This window comes from Ceratotherium simum, chromosome 3 (genome assembly GCF_057802395.1).
Source record: "Ceratotherium simum simum isolate JZ-2026a chromosome 3, ASM5780239v1, whole genome shotgun sequence".
Classification (NCBI taxonomy): Eukaryota; Metazoa; Chordata; class Mammalia; order Perissodactyla; family Rhinocerotidae; genus Ceratotherium; species Ceratotherium simum.
This window is the reverse complement of record NC_141902.1, coordinates 13,020,961-13,041,536: the sequence shown is the minus strand read 5'-3', so window position 1 is coordinate 13,041,536 and position 20,576 is coordinate 13,020,961. Positions and strand designations below refer to the sequence as shown.

Genomic DNA, 20,576 nt, shown 5'->3' with positions numbered 1-20,576 from the left:
AATAATAAAATGTTACTTGTTTACTTGAGAATAAGACCAGGGTGAGGGATGAAAAGACAAAAGTAAGGAAAAAAGAAAAAAAGAAAAAAAAAAAAAAGACCAGCAGAAAAAGGCACATACTTTAAGTTTTTAAAAGAAAATGACTCTCACAGAACTCTCATGTTTAATTCTCCCAGGAGAATAGAATTAGGTGACATTTTGATGAGATTTACAGTCAGAAGACAATCATTCTCCTGCCCACGTGTTAACAGGGCATAGTAAATGTAACAGCATATTATGCAAACTGACAAGCAAAGAGTTCATCTTCTCATTCTAAGACAAACATGCATGTACTGTACGATGGTGGCTCATGGTTCTTGATGGTGTAAGAACATTTGCCACCGTCGCATTATTGTGTTATCTTGAAAGCTTGTCATCTATTCCCTAGAGCTTCTCAGACACACACCCAATTTAGGAGGGCTTAATGGCTCTCATCAAAATGCAAGTGCAATATGTTTTTAACAATACTTGAGAATTGTACATTTATTAACATAAGAATGCATTACCCTTCTTCCCGATAGACTATTGCCATTGTTTTAAAACAGGTTCTGTACTTGATTTCTCCAGGAACTGGCTGAGGCCCTTGAATCCTACTTTTGGCAACATCAAAAGGGATGTTAATGACTGAGGCTATTGTACCCGAGAGAAGACCAATCCCAAATTTTCTCAAAAACTCCAAGGTTGGATCCTAAAAGAAAAGAATAAAATAACAGAAAGGGAAGCGGAAGGCCCTAAATCGGTTAAAAACTATAAAGCAATATGTATTTAAGCAGAGCAATGAACTCCCCGGCACCCTCCTGTTATTCCAGAGGAACACATTAGGATTTCCTAGGCTGGAACTTGTTTTCTTGACAATCCCATTGGCTATGTTTTTACACATGGTCTAAATTGCTGAAGTACACATTTCCTCACACAGGATTTATAAACACAGTTCATAAAGAAAGACTGGTATGGCATATGGGGATGATTTGTATAATTGGGCTTCACAATGTACTTAGTATTACTGTATCAAAACAGGAGAAATCCAAGCACACTATTAGCTAATTGGCCAGAATATTTTACAAATGACAGCAACTTCCACCATGAAGCCTACTAAAATGCTCATTTGTGTTTGGACCCCCAAATGGTAAATTAAATCAAGGCTACTCTCGGTCTGCTGCTATTCCCCTCCAGGTTTTTTGCATTTATTTTCACGTGTAGCTGATCCACTGTACTGAGAAGTGCTAGCTTCCTGTTATTAACAAACCAACTCGGGGAGGCTGCAAAACAGCCTGTGACATTCTGTGCATTATAAACAGTAGTAAGTCACTGGACTAATTGGCTGAAGAATTTACAGGCCATTGTTTCTGATTCTTATTCTTCCTCCATGGCAAAGGAAGAAAAGGAGAGAGAGACAGAGACACAGAGACATGGAGAGAGGGGGCAGAAGAGAGAGAGAGAATCATTTCTTCTTTCCATTTAAATCTAGGTCCTTCACGTCGGTCTGATTTGATTTTTTACCGCTCCCTGCTCTGTTTTCTGACATCAAAGTATTTAATTAGGTCTTACGTGGGAGTCACTTTCCTTCAGCCTATTTTTGTGTCTAGTGAGCTCACATTATGCTTTGTTATAATGAATTTGCTAGGAAGTTCTCATTATGTTTTCAGCCTCAGTTCTTGCCCTAAAGAGAGGTCATATCACATTCTCAGAGGACTGAGACCCCCCCCATCCCCCCCGTCCTCCGTCCCATCCTTGCCCTGCCTTCGCTTTTGGTCCTATTTCAGAAGGATCTTCACAGAGGAACAACACAGGGCCAGGCCATGGCACTATTTTATCCAGCAGGAGAACTAAAATGGGGGAAACGTATTCTGCTTCATTAAAAAAAAAAATCAAGCCTGAGCATTACATGCTTCTATAGCTTCTCTGGAAGAAGAAAACTTCTGGAAGTTCTGAAATTTTCAACTGAACCAAGAGCCATCACAGAGACTCCTATGTGGCTAAATATAAAAAGTGAGGGGTTCGGTAATAATTCTTGGATCTGGGCCATACAGGTGCCGGGTAGGTTTAAAGGGATTTGAAAACCAACAGGGTGTTTCAACAGGAAAAACAATGCAGTGATTGCAGAATGAGTGAGGTGTGTTTAAATAATTCTCTCTCCCCCCTTTTTTCTCTTTTACAAGGAGAGAAAAATGCCTTTATGTTACCCTTCTCCCTGACAGCACAGAAGCAGACCTGGGGCTCGGGAGGACGGCAGATTCGGGACCAGCTCTGGGTGTCTGACCTTGTGTGAGTCACTGAATCACACAGAGCCCAGCGTGTAGAAGAGACGTTTTTAACACCTGCCTTACTTTTGTACTGTATGAGGTTTTTTTTTTTTTGAGGACGATCAGCCCTGAGCTAACATCCATGCTAATCCTCCTCTTTTTTTTTTTGCTGAGGAAGACCAGCTCTGAGCTAACATCTATTGCCAATCCTCCTCCTTTGTTTTATTCCCCAAAGCCCCAGTAGATAGTTGTACGTCATAGTTACACATCCTTCTAGTTGCTGTATGTGGGACGCGGCCTCAGCGTGGCCGGAGAAGCGGTGCGTCAGAGCACGCCCAGGATCCAAACCCGGGCCGCCAGTAGCGGAGCGTGGGCACTTAACTGCTAAGCCACGGGGCCGGCCCTGTATGAGTTTTCTGAGAGATAAAAACAATAATAGCAGTAAAAGTGCCATAAATGTTGTACAAGCCTGGCAGAAAATGGGTAGTATTGTTATGTAGCCTGTTTTCTAAAGACTCAAAGCACCCTGTAATAAGACTGTCTCATGGTGTCCCCGGGACACGGCCAAGCTCTCCTTTTTCAATTGAATACAAGGGTGAAAATGACGACTTGCATGCACTTTATCCTTTTGGGAAGCTCAGGGCACCCTGTCAAGCACGCAGCTTGTCCCATCTCCTGACGTGTTTGCGGAGGATGAGCTGGGGATGGCAGGTAAGCTAAGACACTCGATGAAGACCATTATGCTTGAGACCCGGTTGGAGACCAAAACCTAAGGTCTTCAAGCCATCACAGTGTTCACTAGCATGAGTATGTTTTGAACCCATGTTTTCTATACATTTCCCAGCCCAGTAGTAAGGTCCCACAGTAGTTCCCATATGCAGCTGTGCATCAGAATCACCTGGAAGCTTTACATAATATGGATGCCTGGCCCCATGTTAGACCCACCTCAGGTTCCCAGATCAGAATCACCTGGGAAAGTGCCTGAAAGTTGTTTTAAAACATCTTCAGGACTTCTGAAGCTGCCAGGCTGAGGACCCATGTCCAGGAATCAGTGATTTTGATATTCCATGCAGGCAAAGCAGATGGTCAGTTGCTATCCCTCTGGGCATTCTAGGGAGGAGAAAAGTCTTCTTGGGCTGGCCAAGCGGTATCCCTCACCACCTGGCCTCTGGGCCACTAGCCAGTCTCTTGCTCTGAGCCCATGGTCTGTCTTATGCAGCACCCCGGCTTCGGAGTGGGTGTGCCAAGGAGGCCTTCTCAGCTCCTCCGCTTTCTGTGCTTACGTTGTCAACCATCCTCGAACAAATGCAGCCTCTCAAATGCCTCTCCCGTTTGTCCCTTTCTGGCTACTCCTCCTTCTCTGACTTTGGTTCAGGTTCCCTCACCTTCCCCAGGTCTTGCTTTCTTCTTGCCCTCTATCGTTTATCCTTCACAGAGGCACCAAGATTCTCTTTTTATAAAAACAGATCTGCTTCTGGTATCTCCCTACTCAAAGATCTTCAATCCTTCCCCACTGCATGGAGAATAAAGCCAAAGCTCTTCACTTGGCCTTTGGTTTCTTTCCCACAATATGCTTCCAACTTATCTGTCTAGCCTCAAGTTCTACACCTCTACCTCCAACCTATACTACCGTCATACTGGTTAAATCATAATTGCCCAAATTTATACCAAGCACTTTTCTTTTTTTTTTTTTAATTTTTATTTTATTTATTTTTCCCCCAAAGCCCCAGTAGATAGTTGTATGTCATAGCTGCACATCCTTCTAGTTGCTGTATGTGGGACGCAGCCTCAGCATGGCCAGAGAAGCGGTGCGTCAGTGCGCGCCCAAGATCTGAACCCGGGCCGCCAGCAGTGGAGCGCGCGCACCCAACCGCTAAGCCACGGGGCCGGCCCCCAAGCACTTTTCTAACTCCATGCTTTTCTTCAAACTACTCCCACAGCCTAGAATGTCCTTCGCCATCATATTCACCCATAGCAGTCTCACTCCTCCTTTAGGGTCCAGCTTAAATCCCACCTTGCTCAAGAGACTTTTACGGATCTCCATCAAAATTGATTTCTCCCTCTCCTGTACTCCTGAAACACTGTCTGAATCACAATCATTGCCCTTGTGAGCTATGGCTCACTTTGTGTTGGTTTATTATTGTGTGTATCTATCTTCCCTGCTGGACTGAGTCAGCACAGCATAGGAGCATGTATTACTCCTCTTTGTGTTATCTATTGTGCAATGTACACAGTAGGTGCTAAATAAATGTCTGCTTATTGGCCTATCAATGTACTTATTTATTTTTGTAGAAACAATGAGAATCAGGCTTAACCCTTAATCACTATTTCTCAAGACTCAGTGTCTTCTAGTCTGGAAATGAACTCCTATTAGAACTTTACATTTCTTCCTTTCTGCCAGGAGCATTAACATGGGGATATGACAAGGAATTGGACATTTGCAAAGTGGAGCATTTCAGGGCAAATGAACTGAGAACTCTCAGGTCACAGAGCCAGGCCTAGGCTTGCTAGACCCCATTGCTCAGTGGCTCATAGGGAGAACCATGATATGGCAGTCTGTGGCCAGGTTTTAGCAAAAGAATGCAACAGGCACAGAGTAAGGCCTTGAAATATTACTCTTTGGGCTCTTCTTTCTTATGCATCCTGATCATTCCCCTAGCACGGAGAAGCATCCAATTGCCTCAAGAATGAGGATTGCTGTAACTGGACTACAAAGAGAGAGAAAAAGATAATATTTAGCATTTCTGGTTTTCAAATTAGGCTCTTCCCTGTATTACATCAGTTAATCTTCACAATCTTTGAGGTAAGAACTGTTACTATTATTCCTATTTTACAAATGAGTTAACAGAAAGGTTAAGTATAAGAAGGGAATTTTTGTTACATCCAAGTGAACCCAAGACTTTGCTTTAAGGCACAGTTTTTCTACTGATACTCCTAAGGGTCAGGGGGTGGGCTGGTGGGGGAGGTGCCCAATAACCTCCTGAAATTATAAGCAATGCTTCTGTGTATGTGTATAAGGGCTTTTCTGAAGAGTGTGTCTATAGATTTTATCAGGCTCATAAAAGCTTAAAAACAACTTCATGAAACCATTTTCCCTACCAATAGATTTAAAAAGTAAGAAAAGGGCAGTGCAGGGTTGAAAACATTGGAGCTGAAAACAGGAAGCCATCATTTTCATGGGGCTTATCATGCAATTCACCTTAGTGAAAGATTTCTATACACATTCTTGCTCTGGAGTCAGGTTACTAATATCTCAACCATATCTATGAACTCAGTGGTTCTCAAAGTGTGCAAGATGGTAGAGTAGGAAGCCTTGGACCCCCTCTTCTCCTACAAACAGATTGATTCAGCAACAATTCATGGACAGATTCTCTGTGTGAGAAATCTAGAAATCTAGAAATTAATTGAAAGGTTCCTGCACCCTGGGTGAACATGAAACCAGACTCACAGAAGCTAGTAGGTTGATTCAGAACAGCCTCTCACTAGAGTTTCTGCCCCCGTGTAGTGCCATACAATCAGGAAGACTCCCTAGCTCTCAGTTTCACCCAGGGGAGGGAAGGGATTGGGTTGCATGTCCAGCATACCAACTTTTCTGAGGGGACTCCCCAGAGGACTGGCATCTGTCTTGCCAGGCTTGGAGCTCTGATGGGTCTGGCATGGTCTAGCTACATGGGGGAGAATGGAGACAGTGACATGGGCTCGCACATGCCATAGATCCTCCCCACTGCTCAACACAGAGTGAGCGGATGGGAAATCCCAGCTCTCAGCTTCCCTCTGGGGAGGCAAAGAATTGATCTGTGCATCCAACACCCCAACTTCTCTGGAGATGCCCAAAGAACTGGCATCTTTCTTGCCAGTCTTGGAGTTCTGATGGGTCCAGTGCAGTCTAGCCAACTGAGGGAGAACTGAGATAGAGGTTTGGACTGGTAGATGCCATAGCTCTCCCCTTGCTCAGCATAGAGTAAGCAGACAAAAACAATAGCTGCCTCTTCTCCATTGGGAGGGAAAGAGTTGGTAGAGGCCCCCAAGAATATCTAGTCAGACTGAACTGTGGGGTCTTCTCCTGTATGAGGGCAGTCCATGAAGACTAGGAAAGATGCTTCCTTGTCTTGTACAGACAACAACACAAAGATCCAAGGAAAATGAAGAATCAGGCAAAGATGTTTCAAACAAAAGAACAAGATAAATTTCCAGAAATTGACCAAAATGAAACAGAGTTATATGATTTAATTGATAGGGAATTTAAAATAACTGTATAAAGATGCTCACTGAGGTTAAGGGAACAATGCATGAACAATGAGAATTTCAATGAAGAGATAGAAAATATAAAAAATTACTAAACAAAAATCATGGAGCTGATGAACACAATAATTGAATTGAAGAATTCACTAGAGAGATTCAACCAGACTAGATCAAACAGAAGAAAGGATCAGCATTCTCAAAGACAGATTATTGGAAATAATTCAGTCAGAAGAGCAAAAAAAAAAAAAAGAAAAAAGAAAAAAGAAAAAGAGTGAAGATAGTTTAAGGGATTACGAGACACTATCAAGTAAACCAAAATAAGCATTATGGGAGTCCCAGAAGGAGAAGGGAGAGAGAAAGGACCAGAAAGCTTACTCAAAGAAATAATGGCTAAAAATTTCCCAGATCTGGGGAAGAAAATGGACATCCAGATCCAAGAAGCCAAAAGGATACTGTAAAAGATGGATCCAAAGAAATCCACAGTGAGAAACCTTATAATCAGATTGTCAAAAGTCAAAGACAAAGAGAGAATTTTGACAGCATTAAGAGAAAATTGACTTGTCACATACAAGGAAACCCCAATAAAACTATCGGCCAAATTTCCACCAGAAATCTTTCAGGCTAGAAGGAAATGGGATGATATATTCGAAGTGCTGAAAGAAAAAACTGCTAACCAATAATACTATACCCAAAAAAACTTTCCTTCAAAAATGAAAGGGAGATAAAGACTTCCCAGACAAACAAAAGCTGAGGGAGTTCATCACTACTGGACCTGCCTTACAAGAAATGATAAAGGTAATTCTTCAAGTTAAAACAAAAGGACATTAAACAGCAACATGATACCATAAGAAAGTATGAAATTCATTATTAAAGGTAAATGTATAGACAAATACAGAATACTTTATTACTATAATGGTGATGGGTAAATCACTTTTAAATCTAGGATAAAGGGCCGGCCCTGTGGCTTGGTGGTTAAGTGCATGCGCTGCGATGCTGGTGGCCCGGGTTCGGATCCCGGGTGCGCATCGAGGCACCACTTCTCCGTTCATCCTGAGGCCGAGTCCCGCATACAGCAACTAGAAGGATGTGCAGCTACGACATACAACTATCCACTGGGGCTTTGGGGGGAAAAAATAAAATAAATAAAATCTTTAAATCTAGGATAAAAGTTAAAAGACAAAAGTTTTAAAAGTAATTATAAATAAAAAAGAGGTTAAAAGATACACAATATGAATAGAGGTAAATTGTGAAACAATAACATGAAGTGCGTGTGGGGGAGAGAAGTTAAAGTATACAGTTTTTGTATACAATTGAACTTAACTTGTTATCAGCTTAAAAGATTGTTAAAACCATAACATATTTTATGTAAGCACCACACACACACAAATTCCTATAGAAGTTATACAAAAGAAAAAAAATACAGGAATCAAAGCATATCAATACACAAAAAAAATCAACAAAATACAAAGGAATACAGCAAGAGAGGAAAAGATAGACCAAAAAAACTGCAACACTAACAAAAAACAATTAAGAAAATGGCAATAATAAATTCTTCCCTATCAATAATTACTTTAAATATAAATGGATTAAATTCTCCAATCAAAAGACATAGAGTGGCTGAATGGATTAAACAAATAATAATAAGATCCAATTATATGCTGTCTACAAGAAACTCACTTTAGAGTTAAGGACACACATAGGCTGAAAGTGAAGGGATGGAAAAAGATATTCTATGCAAATGATAGCCAAAAGAGAGTAGAGGTGGCTATACTTACTTCAGACAAAATAGACTTTAAGTCAAAAACTATCAAAAGAGACAAAGAAGGACATTATATAATGACAAAAGGGTCAACCAGGAAAATATAACAATTATATATGCATCCAACATCAGAGCACCTAAATATATAAAACAAAGATTGACAAACCTGAAGGGAGAAATAGACAGCAATAAAATAATAGTAGACCTTAACACCCCACTTTCAATAATGGATAGAACATCCAGAGAGGGATCAATGAGGAAACAGAGGACTTGAATAATACTTTAGATCAAATGGACCTAAAAGACATATACAAAACATTCTACCCCAAAACCTCAGGTTACATATTCTTCTCAAGCACACATGGATCTTTCTCCAGGATAGATCACATGTGGGTGACAAAACAAGTCTTAATAAATTTAAGAAGATTAACATCATACCAATTATCTTTTCTTACTGCAATGGAATTAAACTAGAAATTAACAGCAGAAGGAAAATGAGAATATTCACATATATGTGGAAATTAAACAATACACTCTTGAACAACCATTGTATTAGAGAAGAAATTTAAAAAAAATTAGAAAATACTTTGAGACAAATGAAAATGAAAACACAACATACCAAAACTTACGGGATGCAGCAAAAAGGAAGAAGGAAGTTTATAGTGACAAACACCTACATTAAAAAAGGAGAAAAATCTCAAATAACCTAATTTTACAGCTCAAGGAGTTAGAAAAATAAGAGCAAACTAAGCCCAAAGTTAGCAGAAGGAAGTAAATAATAAAGATTAGAGCAGAAATAAACAAAATAGAGACTAGAAAAAAATTGATGAAACTGAGTTGGTTTTTTGAAAAAATAAAATTGACAAACCCTTAGCAGGACTAATTAAGAAAAAAAGAGAGGGGACCCAAATAAATAAAATCAGAAATGAAAGAAGAGACATTATAAGTGATGCCACAGAACTAAAAAGGATCATAAGAGGCTACTATGAACAACTATACGCCAACAAACTGGATAACCTAGAAGAAATGGATACATTCCTAGAAAGATACAACGTAACAAGACTAAATCATGAAGAAATAGGAAGTTTGAATAGACTTAGAACTAGTATGGAGAATTAATCAGTAATCAAAAACCTCCCAGCAAAGGAAAGCCCGGGACCAGATGGTTTCACTGGTGAGTTCTACCAAACATTTAAAGAAAAATTAACACGAATGTTTCTCAAGCTCTTCCAAAAAATTGAAGAGGAGGGAACACTTCCAACTCATTTTATGAGGCCAGCCTTACCCTGATACCAAAGCCAGACAAAGACACCACAAGAAAAGAAAACTACAGGCCAATATCCTTGATGAATATAGATGTAAAAATCCTTAATAAAATACTAGCAAATCAAACCCAACAGCACATTCAAAGGATCATACACCATGATGAAGTGGGATTTATCTCTGGAATGCAACAATAGTTCAACAATAGTTCAAAAAATCAATTAATGTGATACACCACATTAACAGAACGAAGGATAAAAATCACATGATCCTCTCAATAGATGTAGAAAATACATTTGACAAAATTCAACATGCTTTCATGATAAACATTCTCAACAAACTAGGAACAGAATGAAAGTACCTCAACATGATAAAGTCCTTGTATGAAAAGCCCACAGTTAACATCATACTCGATGGTGAAAAACTGAAAGCTTTTCTTCTAAGATCAGTAACAAGGCAAAGATCCCTGCTCTCACTACTATTCAACATGGTACTGGAAGTCCTAGTCAGAGCAATTAGGCAAGAAAAAGAAATAAAAGGCATCCAAATCAGAAGGAGTAAAATTGTCTCTGTTATAGATGACATGGTCTTATATATAGAAAAACTAAAGACTCCATAAAAAAGTTTAGAACTAATAAACACATTCAATAAGTTTCAGGATACAAAATCAACATACAAAAATCACTCATGTTTCTATACACTAAAAATGAACTATCAGAACAGGAAATTGGGAAAATAAATCCCATTTACAATAGCACCAAAAAGAATAAAATACCTAGGAATAAACTTAACTAAGGAGATGAAAGACTTGTACAATGAAAACTATAAAACATTGGTGAAGGAAATTAAAGATGACAAACAAATGCAAGGACATCCCATGTTCATGGATTGGAAGACTTACTATTGTTAAAATTTTCATTCTACCCAAAGCAATTTCGATCTAGGGATTCAACGCAATCCCTACAAAAATTGTAATGGTATTTTTCACATAGATAGAAAAAAAATTCTACAATTCATAAGGAACCACAAAAGACCACAAATAGCCAAATCGATCTTGAGAAAGAGGAGTAAAGCTGGAGGCATCACACTTCCTGATTTCAAAATATATTACAAAGATACAGTAATCAAAACATTTTGGTACTGGCAGACATATAAACCAATGGAACAGAATAATGAGCCTAGAAATAAATCCAAGCATATATGGTCAATTAATCGTCAACAAAGGTGCCAAGAATATACAATAGAGAAATGACTGTCTTCAACAAATGGTGCAGGGAAAACTGGATATTCACATGCAAAGGAATAAAATTGAACCCTTATATTACACCATACACAAAAATCAACTCAAAAGGGATTAAAGACTTAAATGTAAGATCTGAAACCATAAAACTCCTAGAAGAAAAGATATGGGAAAAGCTTTATGACATTAATCTTGGCAATGATTTCATGGATATGACACCAAAAGCACAGGTTAACAAAAACAAAAATAGACAAGTGGGACTATATCAAACTAAAAAGCTTCTGAACAGCAAAGGAAACAAAAGAGTAAGAAGGTAACCTATGGAATGGGAGAAAATATTTGCAAACCATATATCTGTTAAGGAGTTAATATGTAAAATATTAAGGAATTCCTACAACTCAATACCAAGAAAACTAACAACCTGATTAAAAAATGGGCAAAGGACTAGAATAGACATTTCCCCAAAGAAGACATACAAATGGCCAACAGGTATATGAAAAAATGCTCAATGTCACTAATCATCTGGGAAATGTAAATCAAAACCACAATGAAATATTACTTCATATCTGTCAGGATGGCTATTATCAAAAAACAAAAGACAACAAGTGTTAGGGAGGATGTAGAGAAATTGGAACTCTTGTACACTATTGGTAGGAATGCAAAATGATGTAGCCTCTAAGGAAAACAGTACAGAGTTTCCTCAAAAAATAAAAACAGAATTATTATATGATCTAGAAATCCCACTTCTGGGTATTTATCCAAAAGAATTGAAATCAGGATTTCAAAGAGATATTAGCAGTCCTATGTCCATCGCAGCACCCTTCACAATAGCTAAGGTGTGGAAACAACTTCAGTGTCCATTGACAGATGAATGGATAAAGAAAATGTGGTATATACATACAATGCAATAGTACTCACCTTTAAAAAGAAGGAAATTCTGCAATATGTGACAACATGGATGAATCTTGAGGATACTATATTAAGTGAAATAAGCCAGTCACAGAAAGACAAATATTGCATGATTCCACTCATATGAGGTATCTAAATTAGTCAAATTTATAGAATCAGAGTGGAATGGCAGTTGCCAGGGGTTAGGGGGAGGGGAAAATGGGGAGTTACTAATCAATAGGCATAAAGTTTCAGCTAACCAAGACGAATAAGTTCTAGAGATCTGCTGTACAACATTGTACCTAAAGTCAACAATAATGTACACTTAAAAATTTGTTGAGGGTAGATCTCATATTAAGTGTTTTTAATAGAATAAAAATAGAAAAAAGTTGATAAAAAAATAGAATGTCACTTAGCTTAAGTAAAATATTTAGGATGGATCACACCTTAATTATGTTAATGGACATAAATGTTGATGAAAATCTATTATATTATTAAAAATTTCCAACTTACTTCCATAATTTTCTCCAACTGTCATCAATCAGTTCTTTTGTTCTTAACCCACATTCTTCATGAATGTGCCTAAACTACTGTACTCCAATTTTTTGCTGAAATTGCAAGGGCAATCAACTGTCACCATTCTTGATGTAATTCATCATGACTTAAAAACTGTTATTGAACTAACTTTTTCTTCCTCATGTTTAAAAAACACAGTTCCTTTTAAATATTTATTTATAAGTAGTATGTATCATGTCCCCATCTACAGATGAGTTTTATTCTTTTCCTTTAAATATTTTCCTATTTTTCTCATAAAATATGAGATTTATAACTAAACTGGAGTTGAGCAGCCTGAAATAATGAATATTATATGCAGTGACCTTATTTTGTGATAGCAATACAAAATCCAATATTCATAGTTTTTAAAAACTATTTAATTCCCCTGCAAAGATTTTAAGCCTGATGTTAACATTCCATTTCACAAATGAGAAAACTGAGACAGAGAGAAGTTATAACTTGCCAAAGAGACATGGCTAAGTAAGTAAGTTCCAGAATCGGGAATTAACACCAGGTCTCTTACTAGAACTCTTTGGCTGTTTCCATCACATTGCAATCTTTGCATGAGTGCAGAGCTGAAGAGATGTTTTACCAGCCCCTCTTCAGGAAGATCAACGAGTTTCCCTGAGAGGACATATTATTTATAGACTCTCCACAGCTTAACAAGAGACACGAATAAGTGATCCCAAAACGTTGGCAGCTGTTATGTTCCACAACCTCTAAAAATTAAACAAAAGGCACCAAATAATCAGAAATGGGATCATATGACTCAAAATAGTTAACAATCAACACACTGCATATTTGTAACTAATTTAACCATCTAATCCAAACTCTATGGCTAGCTGCTAAAGACAGCACCAGTAATTTAAGGCAATGGTGCTTGAGGAGTTAATATGCAGAGGCCAAATATCTTGATCAAAAGAAGCCTATGCCTCCCCGTTACCTTCCCTGGCATGAGCTTTGATGCCTTGCTAAATGACTGGCCAGCTGGCTGCTAGCTTGATAAACAGAGAACGCTTGCCCATCTCGCAGGCCTTTGTGATTAGGGTCTGGCATCTTTAAGAAGACATTCCAGGGCCGGCCCCGTGGCTTGGTGGTTAAGTGAGCGCGCTCCACTGCTGGCGACCCGGGTTCGGATCCCGGGCTCGCACCGACGCGCTGCTTCTCCGGCCATGCTGAGGCCGCGTCCCACATACAGCAACTAGAAGGATGTGCAGCTATGACACGCAACTATCTACTGGGGCTTTGGGGGGGAAAAATAAATAAATAAAATCTTTAAAAAAAAAAAAAAAAAAAGAAGACATTCCACACAGAGACATGCCAGAAGGATGGGGTTAAGGAAGATGAGGGAAGCAGGATTTGTTAGCTAGTGAAGACTCAGGGTGTGAGGGAGACTGCCAGGAAGCCTGCTGCCCCCTACAAGGCAAGGTTGAGCCCAGCTCAGTGGTGGGCTTTTCCTTTGAGGGAGCTCAGCGTGAATATATACACTCAAGTCTAGTCAGAATCTTCCTGCCTCAGGGCAGCCCAAATCCCATTTCCTTTGCTTCTTGCAATTCCTCCCCCCATTTAACTCCTCCTGGCACCACACCAAATCTGAGATCCTCTCTGATTTTAGCGTTAAGTCATTGTAACAGAGTTCCTAACGACCTAAAATGAAGTCAATATACCCTGGTTCTTCAGACTACCTTAAAATGAGCCCTTGAGAGGAATGTTCTCTGTTCAGGATTGGCCTCGGATGATCCTAGAGTGGATTTAGTGTTGCTCGTCAAAAATTGCTAAAATAGGTTTGCCATTTGAAGAACTAAAATTATTGCTCAGAAGTGACTGAAAGAGATTGCCATAAAATGCTTTGGATAAGAAAATTAAAATCAATATGGTAGTCCTACGAGGAGTCACATGATTTCCAGGGTATCATGAAGCATTTCTGTGCAGAACTCTTTTATTCTGCTCTCTCCTCCCCCAGTGGGTGAGAAAATTGATGACAAGAATGTCACAATCATAACAGAGGGATTCAAAAAGAATTGAACATTTTAGGGGCCAGCCCAGTGGCGTGGTGTTTAAGTTCACGTGCTCCGCTTTGGTGGCCTGACACCGCTCATCAAGCCATGCTGTGTTGGTATCCCACACACAAAATAGAGGAAGATTGGCACAGATGTTAGCTTAGGGCCAATCTTCCTCACCAAAAAAAAAAAAAAAGAATTGAACATTTTAATAAATCTACTACTTAGTAATCAGATTATATATAAACATGTGGTCAAAACCAATTTTAATAGACTCTATCACAGTTATTTCCATAATCTTACAAATGGTCAGTTTGTACTAAAAGCACATATCAATTCTCTACTTAAATTCATTCCATCTCCTTTGTAGCGCATCACCACCAATAGTTGAAGGGGTGGTCGTGACGTGGTCCTTCATTTCCTCAAGGCTGCAAGCAAGAGGTGATATAAACATGAAGTTTGTGTTGTACCCCCACATGAAGAAATTGCAGAAAACCCACTCTAGTAATAAATTTTTGAAAGTTTCATTTCCTTTGGAATCACCCTACACATCTTGATTTCACAAAACCACTTGAAAAAGTCTTTCATGTTATCTTGATTAATAACACTCTGAATGCAAGATGGACAAGAGTAAAGCTGGAGATCCCTCATCTGGCTAAACAAAATGGCTCTTCTGTGAAAGACGTGTCCATATGGCAGCCTGAAGGGGAGCCGGATGAACCGGGTGAAGAGGTGAAAAGCCTGCTTACTGGATGTGCTGATGACACAGAAGCGAGGGGAAACTAGAATGACTGATGAGGAACTCAACATTAAAAATGATCATCACAGGCTCTAGCACTGGACTGAACCCACAGGATTAAGTTTAAGCATAGCGATTACAAACTGCACAAGTTCAAGATGAGAGACTTGACTTGACTGCAGTTCACGGAATCTGGGGATTTTAACTGACCATAAAGATTTATACATACCAACATCTTGATGTAAAAGCAACACCCATTCTCCTCCCCTCCCTGCCCGGGACAAATCCCCCAAGAATTCATCTCTGTACACTCTTTGGCTACATTAAGAAAGGCGTGTGTTCAGAACACAGGAAGGGTTGATCCTAGTATACTCTGAATTGATCAACTCAAAACTTCAGTATCGTGTGTAGTTCTGACACCAGCATTGACAAATTTGATGCCTCTATAGTGGGAGAGACAGACCACACAGAGGACCTGAAACCATGTCATTTGAAGAGGGGTTAAGGAACTGTGGATACATTCTGAAGAAGGAAAGACGCAAAGGTTTAAGTATTCGTACATATGAAGAAGTATAGAACGATTAACAGCATGGGCTCTGGCTCAATCTTTGGGTTAAATCTTTGACAAGATCTAGTGGAGACGGGCACCAAACTGACGCTCTTTGTGAAGCCTCTTTCAAAGCCTCTTAAAGGTGTCATGTCACATTCATCTTTCTGTGTATACCAGGCCTACACATCATAGGTGCTTAACAAATGCTTTATTCCTCCTTTATAAAGACATAATACACAAAGAACCAAGGTCTCAGAAGCAAATTACACAGGAGGTAGATACACACACTGGTTAAGCACCTGGTAGTAACCACAAGGCAAATAACAGCAGCTCAGCCCTGCCCTTCTCACAGCTGGTGACGGGTGTCATGAAAATGATGTGGTGAGCTGAAATCACGGGTGCCTCCTGGTAACTGAATAAGGAGGCAGCTCGAGTGAGAGTCAATTGCCGTTTTTTTTTTTAAAGAATAAATTTGCATTTTAGATATTGTGAGTTTTAGCGGGTTCAAGTCAACCAGGAGTAGAGTCAACTCCCAGTCTACACCTTTCATTTTCTCTCATCTTGGCTCTCTTTTGTTGTTTTGTTCATAAACTTTGACAAAAGCATTTCTTCCCCTGATGTCATGGTATCATGCTGTTTTGTCCCCCAATGAAAATACCTTCTATTGAAGCTTAATTTAAAAATACAGTTGTTTCCACTTCACAGCTATCAGAAGAATCTATTACAGTGTTTGTTTTCTCTTCATGTGAGATAATTTGGGGAAATGCTAGCTTCTCACTCCACAGAAGGTCACTGACTAAAAAGAGATGGTTTAATTGATAAGCATTCTTTAAGGAATGTGGAGTATTCCCAAGATCCTATCCTTGCAGGGCTCTGGGCTTTGGAAGGAAATCAAAGTCTTGTTAAAAGCTCAGCATCTAAATGTAGCCATTCAGAAAATAGCCATGAAAATTCCTTTTTTCCCCCTAAGCTATCTGTTCTTTAAAGTGTTGTGAAATGTAAAATAATTTTAAAGGTCTTGCCCACTTAGCTCAAATTATAAAATACATACAATGTCAAAATGAGTTAGGGTTTAAGCATAACAGTTATCATTTGATTATTTCATATATATACACACACGCCTCTCTCATTCTCTCTCCCTCTATATATAAATATATATTTATGTGGGTAGATAACTCCTTCTGAGAGTCAGTTATATCACTGAGTATTATCATACAAAATGCAAGAAAGTAGTAATATATTTCCTTGGGAACCCTGTAGGATTTTTCTGTTTTGATGTGCTCAATCTATTCCTTGCCTCGATAAAGGCACTGACCCCAAGGAAAACTAACGAACCAGGTTCCCAAAGCAAAATTCGAAAGGTTGAGAAGTCAGGGCAAGGACAAACTGAGATGCTTGGATATGGAGGTAGGCAGATGATCAAGAAGAAGAAGTCTTTGAACCAAGTGTATTTCATGAGATTCTACTTCTGGACTTCTACAAATGAAACTTTCCCATGCCCGTTTAGTTTCACTTATGTAATATGTTTGTTTGACACGCTCCCTCAGTTCAACGGTTTACGGGGAGTCAGCTGCCTTACTATTATATGCCCAACACATTCCGGCCCAGTTAGCCTCTGCAGCCTCCACTGCCTCCTCTCCCGCCTGGTTCACCACACACCAGCTACCCTCTTTCTTCTTCTTCTCCCAGGCTCCACGCCTCTTTCGGCCACAGGGCAGTCACACATCCTGTTCTCTCTGTCTGGTCTCCAGTCATCCTCTTCATCTTGGCCTGGCTAATCCTCATCCTTGAGCTCCAGCCTACACATCGTTTTTGAAGGAAGGCCTTTCCTATATCCTCGCCCCGCCCTACTGTGGGTCTAGATTAGGATCCTTGGTTATAAATTCCCACAGCTTGAGGGTTGTCTTTCACGGCACTTAGACAATTGGTGCGATTCAGTTCCCTGTGTAATGACTTGTTTATTGTCTGTCTCCTCTCCTAGACGGTAAACCCCATTACGGCAGGAGCAGCGCTGACACTTAGCGAGATGGTGCCTGGCACATGGTAGAAGTGCCATGAACACTTTTGGAATGAATGAACAGAAGGAACCCACTGAGAATCTAAAGCTACTTGCACCCCATTTCCATCCACTTGGGTGGTGCCTGACTGGAAAATTTTGACCTGAAGTTTATTTAAGAAAGTGTCTGAACCCCTGACCCCTTTCTCTCTGCCCTCCCCCATGCCCTCTTCCTCCCCAACACACACACCCCAGAGAGTCTGTGAAAACTGCCAATAAAAGATAGTGCTTTTTACCACAGAATCTTGTCACATATCCTGGAATTTTATAGATAATATATACTTGTAGTTTTACCCCAGTGGTTACCAGAAAGGAGAGTTGTTCTTAATGAAACTTTAATGCTCTTGCCTTCCCATTACCGGATGATTGGTAAGACTAATGATCGAGTAAGAGAGAATCAGAAAAATAAATGGTCATAAATTAAATCATACTATGATCTAATTCTACTGAGATTCTTCTTTTCAAAATACAAACAGCTCTGTCTAAGTTCTCTACTTGAACCCAAAGGTGCATTTTTCATTCAGCTCAATGCACACCTTAGGGAAAGATGTAGCTCTAAATCATGGAACTAACACATTTCCACATTTCTTCTGATAAACTGAAGTGCATCTGGCACCACCCTCTGACTTACGGCAGAATTTACAAAACAAAGAAAATACTAAAAATCAAAAGAAAAAGAAAAATATTTGCATTTCTAAAAGGCAATCTTTTATAAATATTACCTTAGGAGAAAATAAAATATGTTTGACTTAATGCTGTCTGTAGGAAAGTGACCACAGGGACAGGTCTAAATGGTTTATTAAGTAAGAAAGATTGAACATATGAAAAATTGTTCTCTCCCAGAATATTTCTAACCCACACATGTAATTTATATTATGGCAAAATTCAACACAAAGTTCTATTGTTTTTGGCAAAACAACCTACAAACATGCTTAATTAGGACGCAAACTGAAGGCAGAGTTTAATACTGTTGACAGCCACGAGCTTTAGACAGTGATTTCTACTATTATTATTTTATTTATGGAAACATATGAAAAGCAGTAAATATGGAACTATAAGACAAAGTTATTAAAGACATGTAACATTTTAATCTTATGATTCTCATCAGTATGTCAACATCACAAATAATATGCTTTGAACATCCCCAACTTGGAAGAGGAATAAAAGAAATTGTTTTGGCAATGAAAACATACTCCCATGGATATTTGAAAAAGATGTCAGCATTTAAGTTAATCAATATCTGTTTCCAGTGGGCTTTACTTGGAGAAGTGATGGCCTCTTTCTGGGGAGAAAGGATAATTCTTTATACTGACATTCCATTCCATTTACTGCAAAATGTAAATGAATGCCTCCATTAAACGAATTCCATGGTCAGGTAATATCCAAAGCAGTCTTTTCTCTATCGTAGCCACTTATTCCCCACACAATAGGAACAGCTAGCTCTTAAAAATAAATCTGAAAAAAATATAACACAGGGCACCATTCTCAAATGGGTAATTCCTAGTTTTTCCAGGGCTGTGTCTTATAATCCTGTGTTTTTATGGATTTTAGACTAAGGATGTGAAAAAGGAGGCCTGAAGGAGGCAGAAAAGGAATCTGATTATATTATCTGGATATTCTGGCCATTTCACTTATTTAAATTTTAGTAAACATTTTTAAGAGATAACTTAATGTGTGACAAAATACAAGGTAAAATGTAGAGTTAAAGCTTTACATGGTACAGTGGAAAGAGTTCTGGCCTCTGGTCCTTTCCCTCCCCCTGCTGTATGACCTCAGATAAATTACTTCAATAACTTTCAGCTCCAGTCCTGAACTTTCCATTTGGTTTCCTTATATGAAAATGACAGTTATTGTGATGAGGATCAGGCAAAATCATGGAGTCTACAAAAATGGTTTTAATAGTACAAAAAGGTACAGAAGGTCAGGATATTGCTGTGATAACTTGAAAAGTATATGTATCAGAGATCGCCAATCTGAAGAGTTAAAGTTAAAAACTTCAAAGGTGGGTATCTGACCTGAGTTATCTGGGCTTACTGTTTCAAGTTCTTATTTTACCTCTGTAGACATAGCTCTAGAGTTGAGTAAAATGTAAAAAAGTTAACTAGGTACTCTATTTTATGAGCTTCTGTTAAATTTTTCACTGATTTATTTCCTATTATAAAATTAATACATGCTTAATGTAGAAGTTTCCAACAGCTTAGAAAGGTATAAAGAAAAAGTACTTTCCCTCCATTGCTGCTTGCTATCTCCTGCTCTCCCTCTCCCTTTTCCTTACACCCCCCCCCACATACACACACACACACACACACACACACACACACACACGCACGCACAGGACTCCCCATTTCCACTCCCCAGAGATAATCATTACTGACAATTTCTTGTAAAATCAAATACTTTGAAAATGGAAAACACTGCAAGACAATTTATAGATTTAAAAAATATATTAAATTAAAGAAAAATCTAGAATCATCCCATGCCAGTCAGAGCTGGTGAAATCTCAAATTCCCTTCGAACAACAGAATGACCAATTGCTGGGTGACGGAATTGAAACAATAACCCTGTAAATAAACTGTCCACAGCTTATGGCCAGAGACAGCCTACGGCAAAGATGGAACGAAGCCTTCAAGGAGCACCACCTCCTCCTCATGCCTAACAACGTGATGACGTTTTTCAACATGTTTTAATGATTATCATACCTTCCCCTTCACAAAGGATTGATTTATTATGGTTTAAATTTAAAGAATACTGGTTTTCCAGTTTTGAATCAAGCTTGGATTACAGAACACATAAAATCAATGACTTTGTTCTAGGCAAGGAAAAAAACAGTGTTCATTTAAGTGCAAAAGGAACAGTCCTGGGGAAAAATTCTGCATGTAGTTCTACACGCTAACTGTTTCCACTACCCGCCTCACCACCTCTACTCCTTCCCCCGTCGCTGTCACCAGCACCACCACACTTAACACTTCTATGGCACCTTAAAATTCACAAACAACTTCACA

At 39.0% G+C, this 20,576-nt stretch overlaps 1 protein-coding gene across 1 annotated transcript in view; it reads right to left on the bottom strand.

Moving 5' to 3' along the window:
- SLC25A21 (solute carrier family 25 member 21) overlaps nt 1-20,576 on the bottom strand; it is a 457,416-nt gene that overhangs the window by 5,108 nt on the left and 431,732 nt on the right. Inside the window, exon 8 of the mRNA XM_087422494.1 lies at nt 546-727. Within this exon, the coding sequence (XP_087278620.1) occupies nt 546-727 (182 nt within the window). The remainder of the gene's footprint in view (nt 1-545; nt 728-20,576) is intronic.